General features: G+C 55.8%; 2 protein-coding genes across 3 annotated transcripts; one reads left to right on the forward strand and one right to left on the reverse strand.

Moving 5' to 3' along the window:
* The first annotated feature begins 859 nt into the window (after positions 1-859).
* On the forward strand, positions 860-7,972 carry CNN1 (calponin 1). 2 transcript variants are annotated; one of them, XM_029219087.1, is made up of 7 exons: positions 860-1,402; positions 3,422-3,543; positions 5,909-5,975; positions 6,085-6,222; positions 6,416-6,526; positions 7,019-7,165; positions 7,237-7,972. In XM_029219087.1, the coding sequence occupies exons 1-7, from the start codon at positions 1,106-1,108 to the stop codon at positions 7,480-7,482; spliced, it is 1,128 nt and encodes a 375-aa protein (XP_029074920.1). In that variant the 5' UTR covers positions 860-1,105; the 3' UTR covers positions 7,483-7,972. The 2 variants fall into 2 exon arrangements, with proteins under 2 accessions (XP_029074920.1, XP_029074921.1); XM_029219088.1 differs by lacking the exon at positions 860-1,402 and adding an exon at positions 2,515-2,914 and having other exon boundaries at positions 7,237-7,594.
* A 2,037-nt stretch (positions 7,973-10,009) lies between these two features.
* Positions 10,010-14,960, reverse strand: ELOF1 (elongation factor 1 homolog). The gene is made up of 4 exons (XM_029219104.1): positions 14,908-14,960; positions 12,333-12,466; positions 12,082-12,152; positions 10,010-11,819 (listed from the first exon to the last, which is right to left on the reverse strand). Exons 2-4 carry the CDS (start codon positions 12,446-12,448, stop codon positions 11,755-11,757), a joined length of 252 nt encoding a protein of 83 aa, XP_029074937.1. The 5' UTR covers positions 12,449-12,466; positions 14,908-14,960; the 3' UTR covers positions 10,010-11,754.
* Between the last annotated feature and the right edge of the window lie 3,839 nt (positions 14,961-18,799).

Consider the following 18,799-nt stretch of genomic DNA (forward strand, 5'->3'; position numbering starts at 1 on the left):
CACTGGGAAAGGGATTCCACACCCCGGTGCCTCAGTTTCCGCATCTGTAAAGTGCATATAATAGCAGCACCCACTTCTGAGGGTGTTGTGAGGTATGTATGAGTGGATACATGTACAGCATTTGGACCGGGGCCTAACATAAGGGCTGTTGTCATTATTAGTACATCACAGCTGTGCCCTTAGCATGTGGCCAGCAAATTGCATGTCCTTGATGTATCATTAGTGTATGATATGGTTGCTGACATATTATCCAAGTGTCACTAACATGGCCTAAACATACCTGGCATGACGTGGGCATGTCATCCACCCCTATGGTACAGGGGTGAGATCTGGACAGGCAGGGCTGCTTGCAGGTGTTCCCTCCAGGCCAGCCTGGCTGGGACAGGAATATATGGGGGTGTCCATGGCCTGGAACCCACTAACACAGCCACTCCGTGGTTCAGGCAACCCACAGGTGGATGGGGAGGGTGAGATCCAGGATCTCTGCTCCCCCAGGTCCTTATGAGGGGATGGAGGGGACAGAAGTGGGGTGCCAGATTCTCAGCAGAAATACTGCTATTCCCTGTCCTTCCCTGTGCCAGGCACTGCCCTGGGCATATTGGAGGCATTATTTTTTGGCTGTGCCACCCGGCTTGTGGAATCTTAGTTCCCTGACCAGGGACCAAACCCGTGCCTCCTGCAGTGGAAGCACAGAGTCTTAACCATTGGACCACCAGGGAGGTCCCAGGCATTATTTCTTCTGATCCTCACAACACCCCCATGAGCAGGCACTATCATTAGTCTATTTTACAGGTGTGGCAACAGAGGCTCAGAGAGGGGAAGGGGCTGGCCTACATTTATAGACTATTGGTGTCTGGACTTAAAACCAGGGTGGTGCTCCATAAACTACCACAGGTGGTAGTCCTGCCTCAAGACAGGAGAGAAACGAAGAAAGACCTCAGAGATGTGGGGAGATGGCCTCAGAGACAGACACAAAGAGACTAGGAGACCCAGCCAGAGGGCTAATGAACAGTGGGGAGTGGGGAAAGGTTGGTGGTCTCTGTCTGGCCAAGTTGCCCGCCGCCCCAAAAATGAATAACCCAGGCCGCCCCCCTAGGTGGAAACAATGACACAATCAGCTCCCAATACCAAGGCCCTGACATCACGAAGGGGGGCTGGCCAAGGTGGGGGGCGCCCCGCCCCTTGGCAGGCCTCTATGGCCAATGGGACGGCCTTGGAAGAGGCCCGGGCCGCCTCCCGAGCTTCAAAAACATGTGAGGAGGGAAGAGGGTGCAGACGGAGCTTCAGCTGCTGCCGCCTTCTTCAGCACTGCCGCCACCGCTGTCCACCATCAGCCGGCATGTCCTCTGCTCACTTCAACCGAGGCCCCGCCTACGGGCTGTCAGCTGAGGTCAAGAACAAGGTAGGGCTGGAGGGCCTCCCCGCGACCCAGCCCACTTGCCCTGCCAGGCCAGAGGCCCCACACTTGGGGTTCCCTGGACCCCCTTCCTGCCTATCCCATATGACTTGGAACCTGAGAGAGAAAAAGGACGAGTATATGGGGAAGGGGCTGCCTTCCTCCCTGGCCTGAGCATCCCAGAGCCCTCAGCTCCTGTTGGGGTGTGAAATGGGGGGGCATGCAGGCAGTCACAGGTAAACTGAGGCGGTTGGCCCATTGTGAAACCCCACCTGATTAGAGTCCCCTGTTAACCCTTTTTGTTTCTGGGGGTCTGGGGAAGGACTTGATTTTGCCCACACCCCCTAGCCCGACAAAGAATTTGCGGAGTGCTCCAGAGCTGGGGTTCCTGGGGGGTGAGGCCCCAAGGTGTTGGAGATTGTGAAGGAAACGGAGACAGCTGGGGATAGGCAGAGAGTGGGCATTAGGGACAAAGCAGGGGTCTCCTAATTCTGGGGGTGGGAGGACATGGGGACATCGCCTTCATGCTATGGATGGGTAAACTGAGGTTCAGAAAGAAGAGGCAAGTAGCTCAGGTCCTATATAAGAGAGATTCAGAACTGGGCCCCTGAACTTGCGGCCCGTGTCCCCCATGGGATCAGCTTCTCCAGGGCAGCAAGCTTGAAGTCCCCAACCCACTGGAACAATCCCTTGAGCACTGCCCAGGGAGGAGTCCCCGCCCCATTTGACAGAGGGCAACACTGAGGCTCAGGGTGGCTTTTCCCAGGGTTCCACAGGCAGGAAATGGGGAGCTGGGATTGGGAACCTGGGTCGGGGGGATCCTCGGGGCTGGAGGAGGGGCCGGGTAGGGGGCGGGTGCTCGGGCAGGAGACAGATCGCAGCGTCGCCCCCCCCCTCCCCCCACCGCCGGCCCAGGAGCCGAGCGGAGCCGCCGCGCCATATAAGGCGGCCTCGGGAGCCCGGCCCGTGGGGCCGCGCTATATAAGGGCCGGTTTGCTTTATAAAGCCGGGCTGATGGGGAGGGGGGCGGCAAGGCCGGGGCCAGGTGAGGGGGCCTTCCCCTCCTCTTTCCCCTCCCCCAGAAGAAGGGGCGACCGGGTCTCCCAGGGGCCCGGAGCCTGTCTGGGCTGGGGTAGCGAGTTCTGGGGAAACGGAGCGGGGGCAAAGTGGGAGAGGAGAGGTGGAGGAGAGACGCAGAGATACTGGAAGCCTGAGACTTGAGAGGGACGGATGGGGGAGGGCGAGCCTGGAGCAAGATAAGACTGAGACAGGGATGGAGAGGTGGAGAGACCGCTGAGCCCCATCCTTGCCCGAGGCAGGGAACCTGGAGTCGGAGAGATGGAGAGAGACCTATGAAAGCAGAGATGGACGAGCTATGAGGCCCACCCCCAGCCGGACACGAAGAGATGGGGACAGGATGACAGGGCCTAGGAAAGACAGACAGAGCTGGGAGAGAGACTGAGGACATCGTGCCATGGGGAGAGAGACAGAGAAATACAGACATGCACAGGACCAGGAGTAAGGCAAAGACAGGCCCTCGCCCCGAGCCAGAGAGGGGGCCCCAGGGATGAGGACCTAGAGAGACACTGAGACAGAGATATAAGACAGAGCTGTCCCCTGCAAGGCGGCATCCAGGGGCACCTCCTTAGGGCTCCTCCTCCCCTGCCTGAAACTCCCAGGAGGGGGGCAGGGCCAGGGGAAGCTAAACCCCAAGTTTGGTCTGGAGGGGGAACCAAGAGGCCAGGCGCCGCCCCCCAGTCTGAGTATCTTGTTCTCCACCCCTTAATCCACATTCGGTGGTGCCGAACCTCAGAATGCCTGGAATGGCCCCTGGGCAGGTGCCACCTCAACACTGGCCCTCAGCACATCCCCCCCACCCCCCTCAACTGGACGTTGGGACAGAATTGCCTTAGTTGGGAAGCGACGAGGGAAGAGAGCAGAGCTAGGGAAGCTTAGATTGGGCCTGGGAGCCAACCCTGCTCCCCACTGCGTCCTCACCACCTTCTCTGTGTCCCCCACCACCAGCTGGCCCAGAAGTACGACCACCAGCGGGAACAGGAGCTGCGAGAGTGGATCGAGGGGGTGACAGGGCGCCGCATTGGCAACAACTTCATGGACGGCCTCAAAGACGGCATCATTCTTTGCGAGTGAGTGCGGCACTCATGGCTCAGACTCTGCCTTGGGCTGCCCCCAACCCCTCATCTCTACTACCTGAGCCCCTCAAATGACCAAGAGCTCAGAGCTGGATTGGGCACGTTATATCTGATACCTTTGTTTTGAGGTATCAGATATAAAGATAACCACTGTGCCCATTTAACAGTAAAGAAAACTGAGCCTCAGGTAAAACACGTCGCCCAAAGTCCCACACTGTTCCAACAGAAATGACTTCCGAATCTAGAGTCTGAACCGCCATGCATACGGGGCAGCCACACATATGGTCTCTAGAGTCCCAAGAAAGGGAGGTCACAGTGAAAAGGCACTGGGCCACATCAGCTGTCCACTGCTGGCTTGGTGAACTGAGCGATGTGCCACAGTAATTTAAGTGGGCCCTGATTTTCTCCGCCTCTCAGAACCTAATCATTGAGGGAGAGGAAAACCCTCAACAGCTCCCAAGCCCCGATTCCAGATTCCACCTCCTAGATTTCACTGCAACCCTATTTCTGGGCGGGGCCCTGAGCCCAGCTGGGGTCCTGTCTTTTTCTCTGAGTCTGACCCAGGGCAGGGTGACCCTAAGAGCCAGAGCTTGTGCTAGGGAAGCTTCCCGAAGGCACAGGGTTACCAAGCCCTAGCTGCTGGAAAGAGAGGGGCTGGGGGATGCTGTTCTACCATATCCAAGGAATCGGGGGATGGTCTGGTGTCCCAGGCCTTAAAGAGTGCAGGGCCACCCACCCGTTTATGGACGAGGTGCATTTATGGAGCACCTGCTGTGTGCCAGCCAGGTCTAGGCGCTGGGGATAGTGAACAAAACAGACTTGACTTGGGGCGCTTACGGAGCTTTAGTCCCTGTGGGGGTGATTGAACAAATAATTGTTGAAATAATCACATACTTGCCTGTGGTGGGAAGTGCCATGAGGAAGAGTCAAGCTGGGAAGGATGGGGGGCGGGGGGCATGGGGTGAAGGGTTGCTGCTTTGTACAGAATGGTCTGGGAGGTCTTTCTGAAGAGGTAATATTGAAGCAGAATCTTGGATGAAGTGAGGGAAGTTGTCGGCAGGACATCTTAGGGAAGAGTGGGCCAGGCAGCGGGGACAGCCAGTGCAAAGGCCCTGGGGTGGGAGCATGCCTCAGTGATCAGGGAAAGTGGAGGGAGTTAGCTGGGGGCCAGATGGTACAGGGCCTCTTCATCCTTCATACTATGGAGTTAGGCTTTTATTCTCAAGGCAATAGGAAACCATGGGAGTGCTCTGAACTGGGGAGTAACTGGAAATTTTTTTTTTTAATTGAAGTATAGTTGATTTACAGTTGTGTTAATTTCTGCTGTACAGCAAAGTTATACAAGGTCCTATTGTATAGCACAGAGAACTATATTTAATATCCTATGATAAACCATACGGAATTGTTTTAAGAAGGCCATTTTAGCCATGGGATGACAAGCATCTGGAGGGGATGAGGTGGAAGCTGGGAGCCCAAGGGGAGGTCAAGGCAAGAGCCCAGGAAAGAGACACTGGTGGCTCAGAGCAGGGCGGAGGTGGGCTTCTGGAAGTCTTCAGGAGGCAGAGTAAAAGGAATTGCTGAGGGATGGAATGTGGGGGTGAGAGAGAGGGAGAGGAGAGTCAAGGGCGGCGGAGGGCTTTGTCTGAGACCTGGAGGGCTGGGTTTACTGAGCCGGGGAGGATGGAGGGAGTTCTGTGGGGGAAGGTGGGTGTCAGGAGTCCAGGTAGGGTGAATTTGATTTGAGACACCCATGTGGGGTGCTGGAATGGAGAGTAAGAGGTGGGCTGCAGGAAGATGTTGGGGAGTTGTTGGCATATGAATGGCATTTAAAGTCAAGAGAGGACTTCCCTGGCTGTCCAGTGGTTCAGACTCTGCGCTTCCACTGCAGGGGGCACGGGTTCGATCCCTGGACGGGGAACTAAGATCCCACATGTCACGCAGCGTGGCCAAAAAAAAAATAAAATGCCAAGAGACTGGATGAGATCAAGGGGGTGAGTGTAGCCAGAGAAGAGGCCCCAGTTCTGAGCTGCGGGCTCTCCGATGTGTAGCGGTTTGCAAAAGGAGATTGAAACATGGTCACGAGCGAGGCAGGTGCACCCAGGAGACTCCCCTACACCCTCCATCGGGAGACTTTCTGACCTGAACGAGTCTAGCTCCCCGGGGTTGGTTTCCCATCTGGGTCCTGCCTGTGTGTGCGGATGGTCTGTGGTGGGGCTGCAGCTGGGGGCTGACTGCAGTGGGAAACAGAAATAAGGAAAGCTCCCACTGGCCGTCATCCTGACCCCTTGTCCCGCTGGGCTGGGCTTGGGTGGGGGCAGTAGGGGTCCCCTTCCTCAGTCCCCTCCCCTGCGCCTTGCAGGTTCATCAATAAGCTCCAGCCAGGCTCTGTGAAGAAGGTCAATGAGTCCACCCAGAATTGGCACCAGGTGAGCCCAGACTCTCTTAACTCTTTCGACCCCTGGCCCATAGCCCCTCAGAGCTCCACCCAGACCCCCACTCCCCTCCCACCCCTGACTGCCACCGGCTCCCCTCCAGCTGGAGAACATCGGCAACTTCATCAAGGCCATCACCAAGTATGGGGTGAGGCCCCACGACATCTTTGAGGCCAACGACCTGTTCGAGAACACCAACCACACCCAAGTGCAGTCCACCCTCCTGGCCCTGGCCAGCATGGTGAGTGTGGCTGAAGGGTGGGCATGGGGCCGTGGGGCTGCGGGCGCTCGGGGCTGGGATGCGGGTGGGGCCCCTTGTGCCCTCTGAGCCCCGCGTGGGTGGGAGGGGGAAAGCAGGTGCTGCTTAGGGTCTCCGAGGGGACAGTGTGGCCCAGGGCTTCCTTGTCAGTCCCTGCCTCCCTCACCCTCCCCAGGCCAAGACGAAAGGGAACAAGGTGAACGTGGGAGTGAAATATGCAGAGAAGCAGGAACGGAAATTTGAGCCAGAGAAGCTAAGAGAAGGGCGGAACATCATCGGGCTGCAGGTACCGCCCCTTCTACATCCGGGTCTCACTGCTGAGCTGAGCAGAGGGTCAGGGAGTGGAGGAGGCTGGGAGGGCGCCCTGGTCCCTGCAGGCTTTGGCGGGGGGGGGGGGGGCAGGATATTTGGCCTTTACTAGACTATACGCTTGGCATTTTTCCATACCCTAACTCACTCCTCCGACAGCTCTAGGGGGTGGGTACTGTTACCAGCATACCCTTTATACAGACGGGAAAACTGAGGCCTGGAGAAGATAGCTTACTTGCCAGGATTGCCCATGTGATGAGTGGCCGGGCTGGAACTTGAACCCTGGAAGTCAGGCCACCTATCAGTCATGTGACCCACCTTCTCTGGGCCTCAGTTTCCAGTCTGTAGCCTGAGGGTGGAAACAGTGCCTCATTAGAGGGCCATGTAAGTGTCTGCTGACATGAGTTACATCTTGTGGCCCACCGTGAGATTTGTAAGCCTCGGGGTGATTCTCCTTCTGGCTCCCTAGATGGGCACCAACAAGTTTGCCAGCCAGCAGGGCATGACAGCCTACGGCACCCGGCGCCACCTCTACGACCCCAAGCTGGGCACAGACCAGCCCCTGGACCAGGCCACCATCAGCCTGCAGATGGGCACCAACAAGGGAGCCAGCCAGGTGTGTGGGGGGCCATGGGGCGGGCTGTGCCCCTCGCCGTCCCCTCGGCCTGACTGCACTGCCCTCCGCAGGCCGGCATGACTGCTCCCGGGACCAAGCGGCAGATCTTCGAGCCGGGGCTGGGCATGGAGCACTGCGACACGCTCAATGTCAGCCTGCAGATGGGCAGCAACAAGGGGGCCTCGCAGCGGGGCATGACAGTGTATGGGCTGCCCCGCCAGGTCTACGACCCCAAGTACTGCCTGACGCCCGAGTACCCGGAGCTGGGCGAGCCTGCCCACGACCACCACCCGCACAACTACTACAACTCCGCCTAGGGCCCTGGGCCTCCCGCCTTCCCCCGGGGAGGCCGGTGCTGCTCTTGGCAGGGCCCAGCCCGGCCCGCCGACCCCCTCCCCCTGCATGGCTCCTCCAGCCCCCTGGCACCTGCCTACAGGGTTAGCGTTTGGGGGGAGCAGACTGGGGGGGGGGCCTGTGGGGGTGAAAGGGGGCTCCTCCCTGAGTCCAACATAGAGCCGGGTGTTCCCGACAGCACCCAAAGGATGCACTGAGCAAAGCTACCCTGCTGTCCCCCACTCCCCACAGGTGGGTCCCCCAGGACAAGAAGCCCCCCCAAGCAAAGCCCCCAGAGCCCAGGCTCGCCCCCTTCCCCCATTCCCACAGTGGGAACAAACTGCATGCCCAGACCCCCAGCGGACACACGCGGTTTGGTTTGCAGCTGGCGTTAAGGGATGTGACAGCGGTGTTTGTAACGCGAGCACTTTTTTTTTCTACTTCACTGGAGCACAATAAATGGCTGTAAAGTCATCTGAGGACTCAGGGCTGCTCTGTCACAGAGGCTGTGTGGCTCTAGCACACGCATAAGTGGCCTCGCTCGGATATACCCCATCTCCCACACACACATCTGCACAGGCACACACACTCATATGCACCCTAAGGTACACACACAGAGCTCACAGAGCTCGCTGGACCCAGGATGGGCTCCCCCCCGCCCACACACAAAATCCACATGCACGCACACTTCGTGTGTATGGTGTACACACGCTCTCTACAGCCTTAGTGCACATACTCTTTCACACACAGATACACATGCAGTACACACTCCTACGTCCAGGCACATAAAAACATAAACCCTCACACAGGTACACCACACACACACAGGCTCAGCACCCATGTACCTTCCCTGGGGGCCTGTGGGTTGCGTTGAGGCCAAGCGCCGGAACGGGCTAGATGGGATGTAAATCACAGTTCTGCAGCTTGCCAGCTAGGTGACCTTGGGCAAGTCACTTCCCTTCCCTAGGCCTGTTTTCGCATTAGGAAAATGATGACATGGAACCTTGTGGGGTCACAGGGAGCTTAAATGAAATGACGCCTCCAGACAGGGGATGACATTTGGTACTGACCATGAGAATGGACAACCAGCCAGGTCCTGGAGGCCCCTGTGGGCAGGGAGAACCCTTTAGCCCTGAAGTAGACTGTGGGAAGGTGGGAGGGGACAGGGCAGTGGGGAAAGATGGGCACTTTGGAAAGATGTGCCCACTTTGGATGGGCACAGTGGAGGCACTTTGGCAATAGCCCTTTACCAACTGGCACAGAGAGTTAAGTAGCTGACTGCAGGGCGCAGCTAGCCCAGGTGCCTGGCCTGCCAGCCCAGGATCCCAGAAGTCTGGACAAGGTCCCAACCTCCCCACATTTCAGAGGGGACCCTGCTCTCCCGGTGATGTGGGCCCCAGCTAACCTGCCCAGAAGCTATCAAATGCCAGGGTTCCAACGAGAGGATGCGGCCATGCTGGGGGCACAGCGGTCTTCTCCCCTTCCCTCCCCAGGGCAGGGGGCGAGGCTGGAATGTGGGGACCTGCAGAGACAGACATCAGAAGACCTGCTCACACAGACGTACACGGCCCCTGGGGCCTCATAAACTGGATTCCAGGTGCTCTTGGCCTGGCTACCCTAAGTCCTGCTACCCAAAGTCCTGCTACCATGGGGCCAGCTCGGGGAAGCTATGCTGAGGAGGATCCATGCCTGGCCTAGGGCCCTGCCTTCTTGGGAAAACAGCACCATATTAGCACTTGGTCTGTAAGACTGGGGTGGGCGGGCCCTGGTTGGCAGGAGCCCCCTTTCCCTGGACCCCAGAGGGCATCCCCCACCCCCCCGGCACCTGTCCACCACTCTGCCTGTGTCCGCTGGGTCCTGCCTCGGCCAGGGGACCCCACCTGGGGCCTTGGAGGGGGAGGTGGGAGCACCAAGGAGGGGTATGTCAGGGTAGAGAGGGCCCTGGGGGACACATGCCAGACTCAGTGGCTGGGCCTGGTGGCCAGGGCTTCTGGCCTGGTCAGCATCTTCTCGGCCGTTCATAGCCCCCGCTGCCCTGGTGGGTCTGAGTCTGTTCGAACTGTGCCAGTAATCATGATAGGTGCCTCCATCCTCAGTGTGGCCCTGGAAGGAAGGTTCCATCATCCTTCCCACTGTACCAATGAGGAAGCCAAAGCACAAGTCACCTGCTGCCCAGGCTCACGAGGCCAAGTGGAGGAGATGGACCTGCCCCACGCAGCCAAAGTGTCAGGCCCTCCACACCACGAGACCATCTGGGGTCTCACCATCAGCCTTGTTAAGCTGTGTTTTTTCCAATACCACCAAGCAATTAACTCAGTACTGACACTCTCTACCTGGAGAAAGCGTCAGATCCCACGGGATAAGGGTTCTGTCCAAGACTGCCCCTCCCCCACTTAAGCTGCCAATCACAAGTGCAGGTTGTTTACCTGTGCTTTTGAGCAACCAGCTGGAGATCGGGGCCCCCCCCCACCCCCTCCTCAGATTTGGTTAATTTACTAGAGTGGCTCACAGAACTCGGAGAAACATTTTACTTATTACATCACTGGTTTATTATAAAAGGATATAACTCGGGAGGAGCCAGATGGAAGAAATGCCTAGGGCAAGGTATGAGGAAGGAGGGTGGAGCTTCCATGCCCTCTCCAAGTGTCCCAGCACCTCCCTGTGTTCACCAAGGGCAGAAGCTCACCAAATCTTGTCCTCATATCGTGCTTCATCTGTAGGTCCCTTCCCCTTCCTGAAGGTTGGTGGGTGTGGCTGACTGAGTTCCTACTCTGCATCCTGCCCCTTCCTGAGACTATCTAGGGCCCAACTCTAAGTCACTTCATTAGCATAATCTCACCTGTGATCAAAAGGGGCTCTTTGTGGATGACAAAAAGTACTCCAGTTGCTCAGGAAAATTCCAAGGGTTTTAGAAGCTTCCTGCCAGGAGCCAGGGACAAAGCCCAAGCATTTCTTCTTACACCCTACACGTGCATCTGGCTCCACCTCCAGCCTTCCAAGAGGCTCCTCACGACCCTAGGACAAGGGTCCCTTACTCTTCTCCAGTGCTCCCCACTGCCCCCCATCCCCCAGGAAGCCAGGAGCTGTTCCCTTAGCCTGGACCCTGGACTCAGGAGGAAGTAAGACGCTGGGCTGTGAAGCCAGGCCTCCTGGGTTCAAGGCCCCGGCCGTGCAGTCTTCTGGCTGTGGGACCTTTGGCCGGTGACCTCCTGTCTCCTCATCTGCGAGCATCTTCCTTCCTCAGGGCGGCTGTCGCGACATGGGGGCAAGGCTGGCAAACCTGACATTGGCCTCTGGCCCAGTGTGGCCCCTGAGCCTTAGCTCCTTCAGGCTGTCCCCCAGGAAGCCTTCTCTGACCGCCCCCGCCCCCAATCCTCACCCTGGGCTCTACTGGCCCCGGTTTCCGCTGTGACTGTAAACATGAGACATAAGCATGTAAACGCCTGGCCAGATGTCCGTGGGTTTGTCCCTGTCCCCTGAGCCCAGCACTGCCCTGGTTTCACCTTGAATGCTTGTAGAGTGGATAAAATGTTGGACGGTTTGAAGGGCTGACCCCTTCCAATGGCCCGCCAGGCCACCTCTGAATGCCTCAGTCTCCCCCGTTCCCTTGTTGAGTCCCTGGGTCTGACCCAGAGCCCAGGAAACCAGAGAGCTGGGAGTTTCGCGTTGGCTGCTTTATTTAAGGGCTGGTGACCGACAGCTATCCCCAACCCAGCCCCTCCCTCCTCTACAAAAGTGGCCAAACGTGAAAACAGGCCGCCCTGCCAGGGGGCCTGTGGGGCTGTGGCTTGAATCCCAGGCCACACACCTTGGAAGGCAGGGAAGGAGGATGCGCAGTTGGTCCAGTTCAAATGGACAAGTGCTGGTGAGGTGGGGTAAGACGCTGGAGAGTCCCCAGGCAGCCTCTGCTGGGCTTGCCCTCACCTACAATGTCAGGACACAGGTCCCTGGAGGAGCCAGGGCCCCAAAGCCAGGGGCCAGGTGCCAGAGGAGGGAGTAAGTCAAAGGCTTTCGGAGCCAAGGGAGGCATTTCAGGCCCCTGGGGCCCAGCAACCCTTCAACTCTACCCCATGCCCACGAGGACACCCCCACAGTCACACCTGCAGCCACACCCACTCACACCCATGCCCACACTCACTCCACACACACACACACACAGGGCTGCAGAGGCCCTGGACCCACACCCTGGACCCTGGAATGTCTCTAGATTGGTACCCAGCGGGTGAGGCTGCCAAGGGAGTGGGTCCTCTGCGTTGCTACTGATTGGCTGCCTCGCAGGCATCTATCCAATCGCTGTACACGTCCACTGGTTCCGACAGATCTGAGCCGCTGAGGTCAAGGGCAGCTGGTAGCACTGGACCCCTTTCTTATACATACTTCTGTTGTTCATGCTACTGTTAGCCAGACCCCCGCCCTGAAGCCTGTCACCCCGTGTAAGTCAGCACGTGGCACTGGTTCCTCTCGGTGGCCACACCACCAGGGCACGCAGCAGGGCTGGGTGCCCTTGAGCAGCCCACTCTGGGCAGAGCAGCCCTGACGCCCCGCCCCCGCCCCCTGGGAAAAGCCCAGGTTCCCAAGGATACAAGTGATGGGCGTCTGGAATTCTTCCAGGCACACGGTACAAGAGATGACTCCGGTGTTGCGGGCCCGGTCCCTGGAACAGAAGGAGATGCGGGGACTTAGTGAACGAAAGGGCCTGTGTCTGTGGGTGACAATCCCCCTAACCAGGAGGGCTGGGGACAGAATGGAAGACAGTGGGGGTGGGGGGAAGCCACCTCCCAACCGAGGAAGGAGAGGGCCGGCCCCGTGAGGCAGGATCCTGGGCCCCGCTCACATTTTCACGTCACAAGACTTCTCGTGGTTGCAGAAGGGGCAGGTGAACTGGGTCTCTAGGGTGCCTGTCATCTTCTTCTTGGGGGGTGGCTTCCGTTTTGACTTTCTGCGCCCCATGTCTGCAGGAGGGCAAACCTGTGGGAGGATGGGGGCAGAAGTCAGCGACTCGTGGGACCCACGCGTCCCTCTGGCTCGATGCTGTAGGAAGCGGTCATCCCCACCCCGCCCTGCCTCCCCGATTCTGGCATCATTCTTCCGTGACAGCAGAGGTCAGCAGCCTGCCAGATAAAGACCAGAGTTTCACTTATACTTAAGACCACTCTCTATGCAATATCCTTGTTCTTAACTAAGGGTGCTTCCAATTCACTGAGTAAACAGAAGCAGTCAGACCACATCCACAATCCACAAGTCCCCAGGACCACCCACTCGACCTTCTCTCCTTTGCTGTGGAAGAACGTCCACGCTCCCCACAAAAACAATTTGCTACCTTGTGCCTTGGATCCCAACATCACATTTTCTCTCTCTACTGGATCATTAACAAACACACTTGTTAGGACCTCTCCCATCATTAAAAACCACCCCTTCATTCTCTGTGAGCTTTTCTAGCAGAGCTGTCTGCGTTCCCTCCTACCCTCTCTCCACAGCCCCTTCCATGCTGTCCACCCCAAGGGGCAGTCCTCACTCCGCAGGGTACTGGACACACCGGTTCCTCCTCCCACCATTCTCACAGGGCTCTCCCACCCTCTTGCAGTCTCTGCTGGCGCTGCAACCCCATCCTCACCCCGTCAATTCGCTAATGATGGTGAGTCCACAAGCTCAGTCTTTGGACCCCTCCCCTCTCCATCTCCATTCATTTCCATGGAGATCTCACCCAGCGTCAGGGCTTCAAATGCCTCCTCTACACCGATGTCTTCTCTGAACTGCAGGCTCCCCTGGCCACCTGCCTCAGCCACACTCCTACCCAGTGCTACCAAACGTTTAAACAGAACCTGTCCAAAACCGAGCTCCGAACACCTCAACATGTTGTCCCACAGGCAGCAAGTCCATCTTTCCAAAAACCTTAGACTCATCCTCAATTCCTTTCGCCCTCTCTCACACCCCTTATCCCATCCTGACCCTACTGTTCTACCTTTAAAAGACATCCAGCATCTGACCACTTCTCACCACTCCCAGGGCCAGCTCCGTGGTCTGAGTCTTGAGTCCCAGTCATCTCTGGCCTGTATTATCACAAAAGCATCCTCACTGGTCTCCCTGCATCTCTAACTCTGCCCAGCACCCTCCAAATGGGAATTCCTCGAGGGCAGGGATTTCTGTCATTTCTTTGTATCCCCAGCGCCTAGAACAGCTCGTGGCACAGAGCTGGCTCTCAACAGAGATTTACTGAATGAATGAATGACCAATGCCAAGCCTACAGTAAACCACAGCACTGCTGCAATCAAGGCAGGCAAGGTATCTGCTCTCGTGCAACTGATATTCCAGCGGAGGAAGACAGACCCTTCAGCTAACTAATAAGGGAGATAATTTCCAATATTGGTAAGTGCTATGAGGTTAATGAAACAGGGCTGAGTGAACGCTTCTGGGACGGGGCTACTTAAGGGTGGAGCTGGAAGAACCCTTGGGTAAGAGTCATTTAAGCTGAGGCCTGAATAAGAGAAGGCCACCATGCATGGTAGTCCAGGCAGAGGGAATAACAACTGCAAAGGCTCCAAGGCAGAAGAAGCTTTTCTTGAGAAAGAGAAAGAAGACTGGTACAGCTGAAGCCCAGCGAGTAACGGGGAGATGGGTGTGAGATGCAACAGGAGAGCAGCGGCCAGACCCTACAAGACCCAGTAGGCTTTAGTAAGCCAGAGCCAGTTCTGCAGCCCAGGCTCTCACCTTCGGGGGTACAGGGGTAGTGTTCTGTTGAATTTTTCCCCCCAAAGCCTGGCCCTGGTTACCACCCACACCAGAATCACCTGGGGGTGCTCAAAAAATGCAGATTTCTGAACCTAACCCCCAGATCTCCCGGCATTAGAATGTCAGTTCTTCGGGTTCGGGTGGGAGCATGATTTGCCCACTGCTGAACCCCAGCACGCACAGTTCCTGGTATGCATTAAGAGCTCAATAACTGTTGAATATAAACAAGTCTCCTGAATCAGAAGCTACAGGTGGGCCCCAGAATCTCATTTTCCCTGGTGACTACAGCACCCGCCGACCACACTCCAGAAAAGGGAGTCTGGCCTGCACGTAAAACTCCAGGGGCCTCGGACTGTACTTCTGTGGCGATCTAAGTCCAAAGCGCGCCAAGGTGGGGGCTGGAAAAGGGCTCAGCCACCGACCCTGCCGGGACTCAAGAGGAGGCCGGTGGGCCGTCCTTCCAGGCTCACCGAGGCTTCGGCGTCGCCTCCCGCCGGCCGCCGGTAGAAGCCAGGCCTCCGAACAGCGGGCTGGGACCCGCTGGGACCCGGGGGAGTCAAGTTCCCCGATGGACCGCCCCCCAAGCCCTGGGCCCTGGGCCCCTCCTCCCAGTCAGCGCCCCGGAGTCGCAGAGCGCCCAGTCCCACCCGTCCCCAAAGCCCGCCCGCGCGATCCTTCACCTGCACTCGCCAACGATCTTCGCGACAGCCTCGTTCTCCCGGGAGACAGTGACTTCCAGCTCCCGGCGGAAGCGGAAATCCCTCCTCTCCCCTTCAGTCTCACCCACCCGAGGCCGGGACCTCCCAGCGAGTAAGCCCCGCCTCCTCCAGTGTCTGTGTGCGCACGCACAGAGAGTAAGTCTTCTCTGTACTCTCATTCCGGGCCCGGAGGCGGGATCGCAGTGCGCGTGCGCGAGGGCTGGACCGCATTTCACAGTTGGTGCACAAGTAGCTGCTACTTCTAGTGAGCTTCCTCGGTGGCAGTTCCCGCGTTTCAGGAGCGGTGGACCGGGCCATAGCAGCACTGGAAAGGCAGCCTCTCCCATGGCTGCAGCATCTTCACGTGCCTTCTCTCCCACTTCAAGCCCCAGCTCCTCGCAGCTCACCTGGGTCTCCCCGATGTCGGGCACGTTCAGATATCTCAGTGCTAAGAAACGGCAGATACCAGTATGGCTGAATCAGAGTTAACGGGGGAAGCTTGTAAGAAGCTCTTCTCAAACTTTAACAAGAACCTGTGGATCTTACTATAATTCAGGTTCTGGTTCATTAGGTCAGAAGTGGGGCCTGGAAGTCTGACTTTCTAACTAGGTCCCCAGTGCCATACGTGCTGTTGGTCTGCAGGACCACACTTCGAGTGCCGAAGTTATAATACATGAGTTTGGACAGGCAGGTAGGGGCTGGGGGAGGGGAAAACAAAGCTCCACAATTCCCACGATGTAGTGAAGAGGCTGGACAGAAATATAAAGGATCAGTTGCTACACTGTTCAGCGCAGCAGAAGGGGGTGTGTGGATCTCAGAGCATGTGATGGTGGAGGGGGCTGCCAAACTAGTACGAGAGGTTAGAGAAGGCTTCCCTGGGAGGCCGATGCTCAGGATGGAATCCAAAACCTGAGTGGAAGTCACACAGACAGAAGTAGCACCTATAGAACTTAAGAGGGAGTGAAGGAGAGAGGAGTGTCAAGGGTGGAGACCCTGGGCGCTGCCTCTTACTCAGATGAGGAAGGCTCAAGAGAGGTAATTCGGAGGAGTGGTCAAGGGTTGTGTTAGGCTGTGATTAGTCTGAGACAAGCAAGAGGGGCTCTGGAAGGGGCCTTTGGAAGAGAAGCCAGGAGCTCAGGAGAAGGATCTGGATGTGATTTTGAGAGTCATCTGCATATGGAGGTTATTTAAAGTCTTGGGGCCAGAGGAGGTCACATGGTTTCAGGGGTAAGGGGCAAAGTGTAGCAAAAGAAGAGGGCTAAGAAGGACACCAGGGCTCCCCAGCCTTAGAGGTTAGGAGGAGGAGCCAGCAAGAGACTGGGCAGAACAGTGAGGTAGGAGGAGGAAGACGTGGGCTGCCCTCTCCCAGAAGCCTCCAGAGGCAGGTATTTCAAGACAAGAGTGATCAGCTGTGTCACATGTGGCTGCGAGTTTGAGTAAGATGAGGAAAGAGAATTGACTGTTGACTTTGGCAAGTGTTTGGTCCCTGGCAGTCTTGATAAGAGCTCTTTCATTGGAGCGATTAGGAAAATAACTTGTCAAGAGATCTATCGATGTATTTCCAATAGACCTATCTCCAAGAAGTCCTCTAGAGGGCAGTGTTACTCTCAGAACTGCCAAGCTTAACCCTTGGCAGTGCCTCTCTGGAGGACCCCTTCTCCGTGCTTGTACAAACCTGGATATACACAGGATGGGATCATACCATACATGTTACCTTGCAACTTGCTATTTCCACTTAGTGGTCAATACACATACAGATAATTATTGTGTGACTGCCGTAGTCATGATTGCCAGGTTCACAGGTTTTCTGTCTTTTCTTTCCCTTTTCCTTTCTTCTCTCTCTCCCTTTCCTTCCTTCTCTCTCTCCCTTTCCTTCCTTCTCTCTCTCCCTTTCCTTCCTTCCTTCCTTCCTTCCTTCCTTCCTTCCTTTCTCTTCTCTTTCTTTCTCTGTCTCTCCTTCCCTCCCTCCCTTTCTTCCTCCCTCCCTTCCTTCACATCTTTATTGAGATATAATTGACAGACAATAAACGGCACGTTTTGACATATACATACACCTGTGAAACCATCACCACAATCATGATAGTGACTGTTTCCATCCCCCCAAGAAGTTTCCTTATGTCTCTTTGTAGTCAATCCCTACCCCACCCTCAGCCCTTGACACCAACTAATCTGTTTTCAGTTCCTACAGCTTTGTGTTTTTGAGGAAGTCCCATAAACAGAATCATACAAAACATAGCCTTTTGAATTTGGCTTCTTCTACTCAGCTCAGTACGTTTGCGACGTGTCCATTTTTCTTTTGGCCACACTGCTTGTGGGATCTTAGTTCCCCATCAGGGATTGAACCCATGTCCTCGGAAAGCATGGAGTCCTAACCACTGGACCGCCAAGGAATTCCCTATGTCCATGTTGTGTTTATCAGTAGTTGTTCCTTTTTATCATTGAGTTGTATTCCGTTGTATGGATGGACACAGTTTGTTTATCCTTTCACCTACTGATGGACATTTGGGTTGTTTCCATTTTGGGACGATTATGAATAAAGCTACTATGTACTGTCTCATTGAGATCTTTGGGTGGATGTTCGTTTTCCACTGTATTTTTTTAATTTAATTTTTATTTTATTTTGGAGGGTAGTTGATTTACTCTACTGTATTTTATTTCTACACTAAAACATGTGATTCCTCTGGAATTCATTTTTGTATACGGTCTGAAGTAGGGTTCAGGTTGTGTTTTGTTCTGGGCTAACCAACAAGGCAGATAACATCTTTCCTGGGAAGTTGTAATGTCACCTTAACCTACATCACGTTCTCACGTGTTCTTGAATTTGTTTCCGGATTCCCTCTGGACGTTTTCCCGGAGCCAGGGTCATGCTGTTTTGATGACAGTGCGTTTTGCTGTTTGGCAAGGCGGCTTTCTCACCTTGCTATTCACGAGTCTTGGCCTTGGAGGCTGTTGAGAGGGTGGATGTGGCCTGACTCTCCAGTGACAACCTCCTGGCTGAGTGAGGGTGCCGGTGCCAGGCCCAGCACCTGGTGTGAGGAGGGGAGTGGGGAGATGATAATATCCATGATGGTTGAATCAGATGCAGTTGCTCAGGAAAAGCGGGAAGAGATGACACTCTGTGACTGGTCTCCAGGAATTCTGCCATCTTATTTCCTGTAATTTACAGGGCATCTTTTTTTTTTTTAAACATCTTTATTGGAGTGTAATTGCTTTACAGTGTTGTGTTAGTTTCTGCAGTATAACAAAGTGAATCAGCTATATGCATACGTCTATCCGAACATCCCCTCCCTCTTGTGACTCCCTCCCACCCTCCTTATCCCACCCCTCTAGGTGGTTGCAAAGCACCGAGCTGATCTCCCTGTGCTATGAAGCTGCTTCCCACTAGCTATCTATTTTACACTTGGTAGTGTATGTATGTCAATGCTACTCTCTCACTTCGTCCCAGCTTACCCTTCCCCCTCCCCGTGTCCTCAAGTCCATTCTCTACTGACTTTCTGACTTCACTCTGTATGACAGACTCTAGGTCCATCCACCTCACTACAATTAACTCAATTTCATTTCTTTTTGTGGCTGAGTAATATTCCATTATATATATGTGCCACATCTTCTTTATCCATTCATCTGTCGATGGACACTTAGGTTGCTTCCTACAAGGAATCTTTCTACCCATGGCCGTGTGCTGGCTGACATTGTCCCCTGAGCTGGAAGGAAGCCCTCTAGGAGGGCATGTGTCTATCCTGCCTTATTCCTTTGGGTGCTCCTTGAGTTGGCGCAGGACTTGGTCCTTGGTGCTTGGTAGACATGCTTGGCCATTGTGGAGGAGGGGGACCAATCCCCCTCCCTGCCACTAGTTCCCTGTGTCAGCTTGGATGTG

Source organism: Monodon monoceros, unplaced genomic scaffold (assembly GCF_005190385.1).
Source record: "Monodon monoceros isolate NGI ecotype Baffin Bay Population unplaced genomic scaffold, NGI_Narwhal_1 Super_Scaffold_12, whole genome shotgun sequence".
Taxonomy (NCBI): domain Eukaryota; kingdom Metazoa; phylum Chordata; class Mammalia; order Artiodactyla; family Monodontidae; genus Monodon; species Monodon monoceros.

Coding starts and splice junctions, on each gene's coding strand:
- CNN1 (XM_029219087.1), top strand. CDS start 1,106: ATGACACAATCAGCTCCCAATACCAAGGCCCTGACATCACGAAGGGGG. Junction 1,403..3,421: donor CAGCTGAGGTCAAGAACAAG/GTAGGGCTGGAG, acceptor CCCCACCACCAG/CTGGCCCAGAAGTACGACCA. Junction 5,976..6,084: donor CCACCCAGAATTGGCACCAG/GTGAGCCCAGAC, acceptor GCTCCCCTCCAG/CTGGAGAACATCGGCAACTT.
- ELOF1 (XM_029219104.1), bottom strand. CDS start 12,448: ATGGGGCGCAGAAAGTCAAAACGGAAGCCACCCCCCAAGAAGAAGATG. Junction 12,153..12,332: donor AAGTCTTGTGACGTGAAAAT/GTGAGCGGGGCC, acceptor CTTCTGTTCCAG/GGACCGGGCCCGCAACACCG. Junction 11,820..12,081: donor ATTCCAGACGCCCATCACTT/GTATCCTTGGGA, acceptor TCAGCGGCTCAG/ATCTGTCGGAACCAGTGGAC.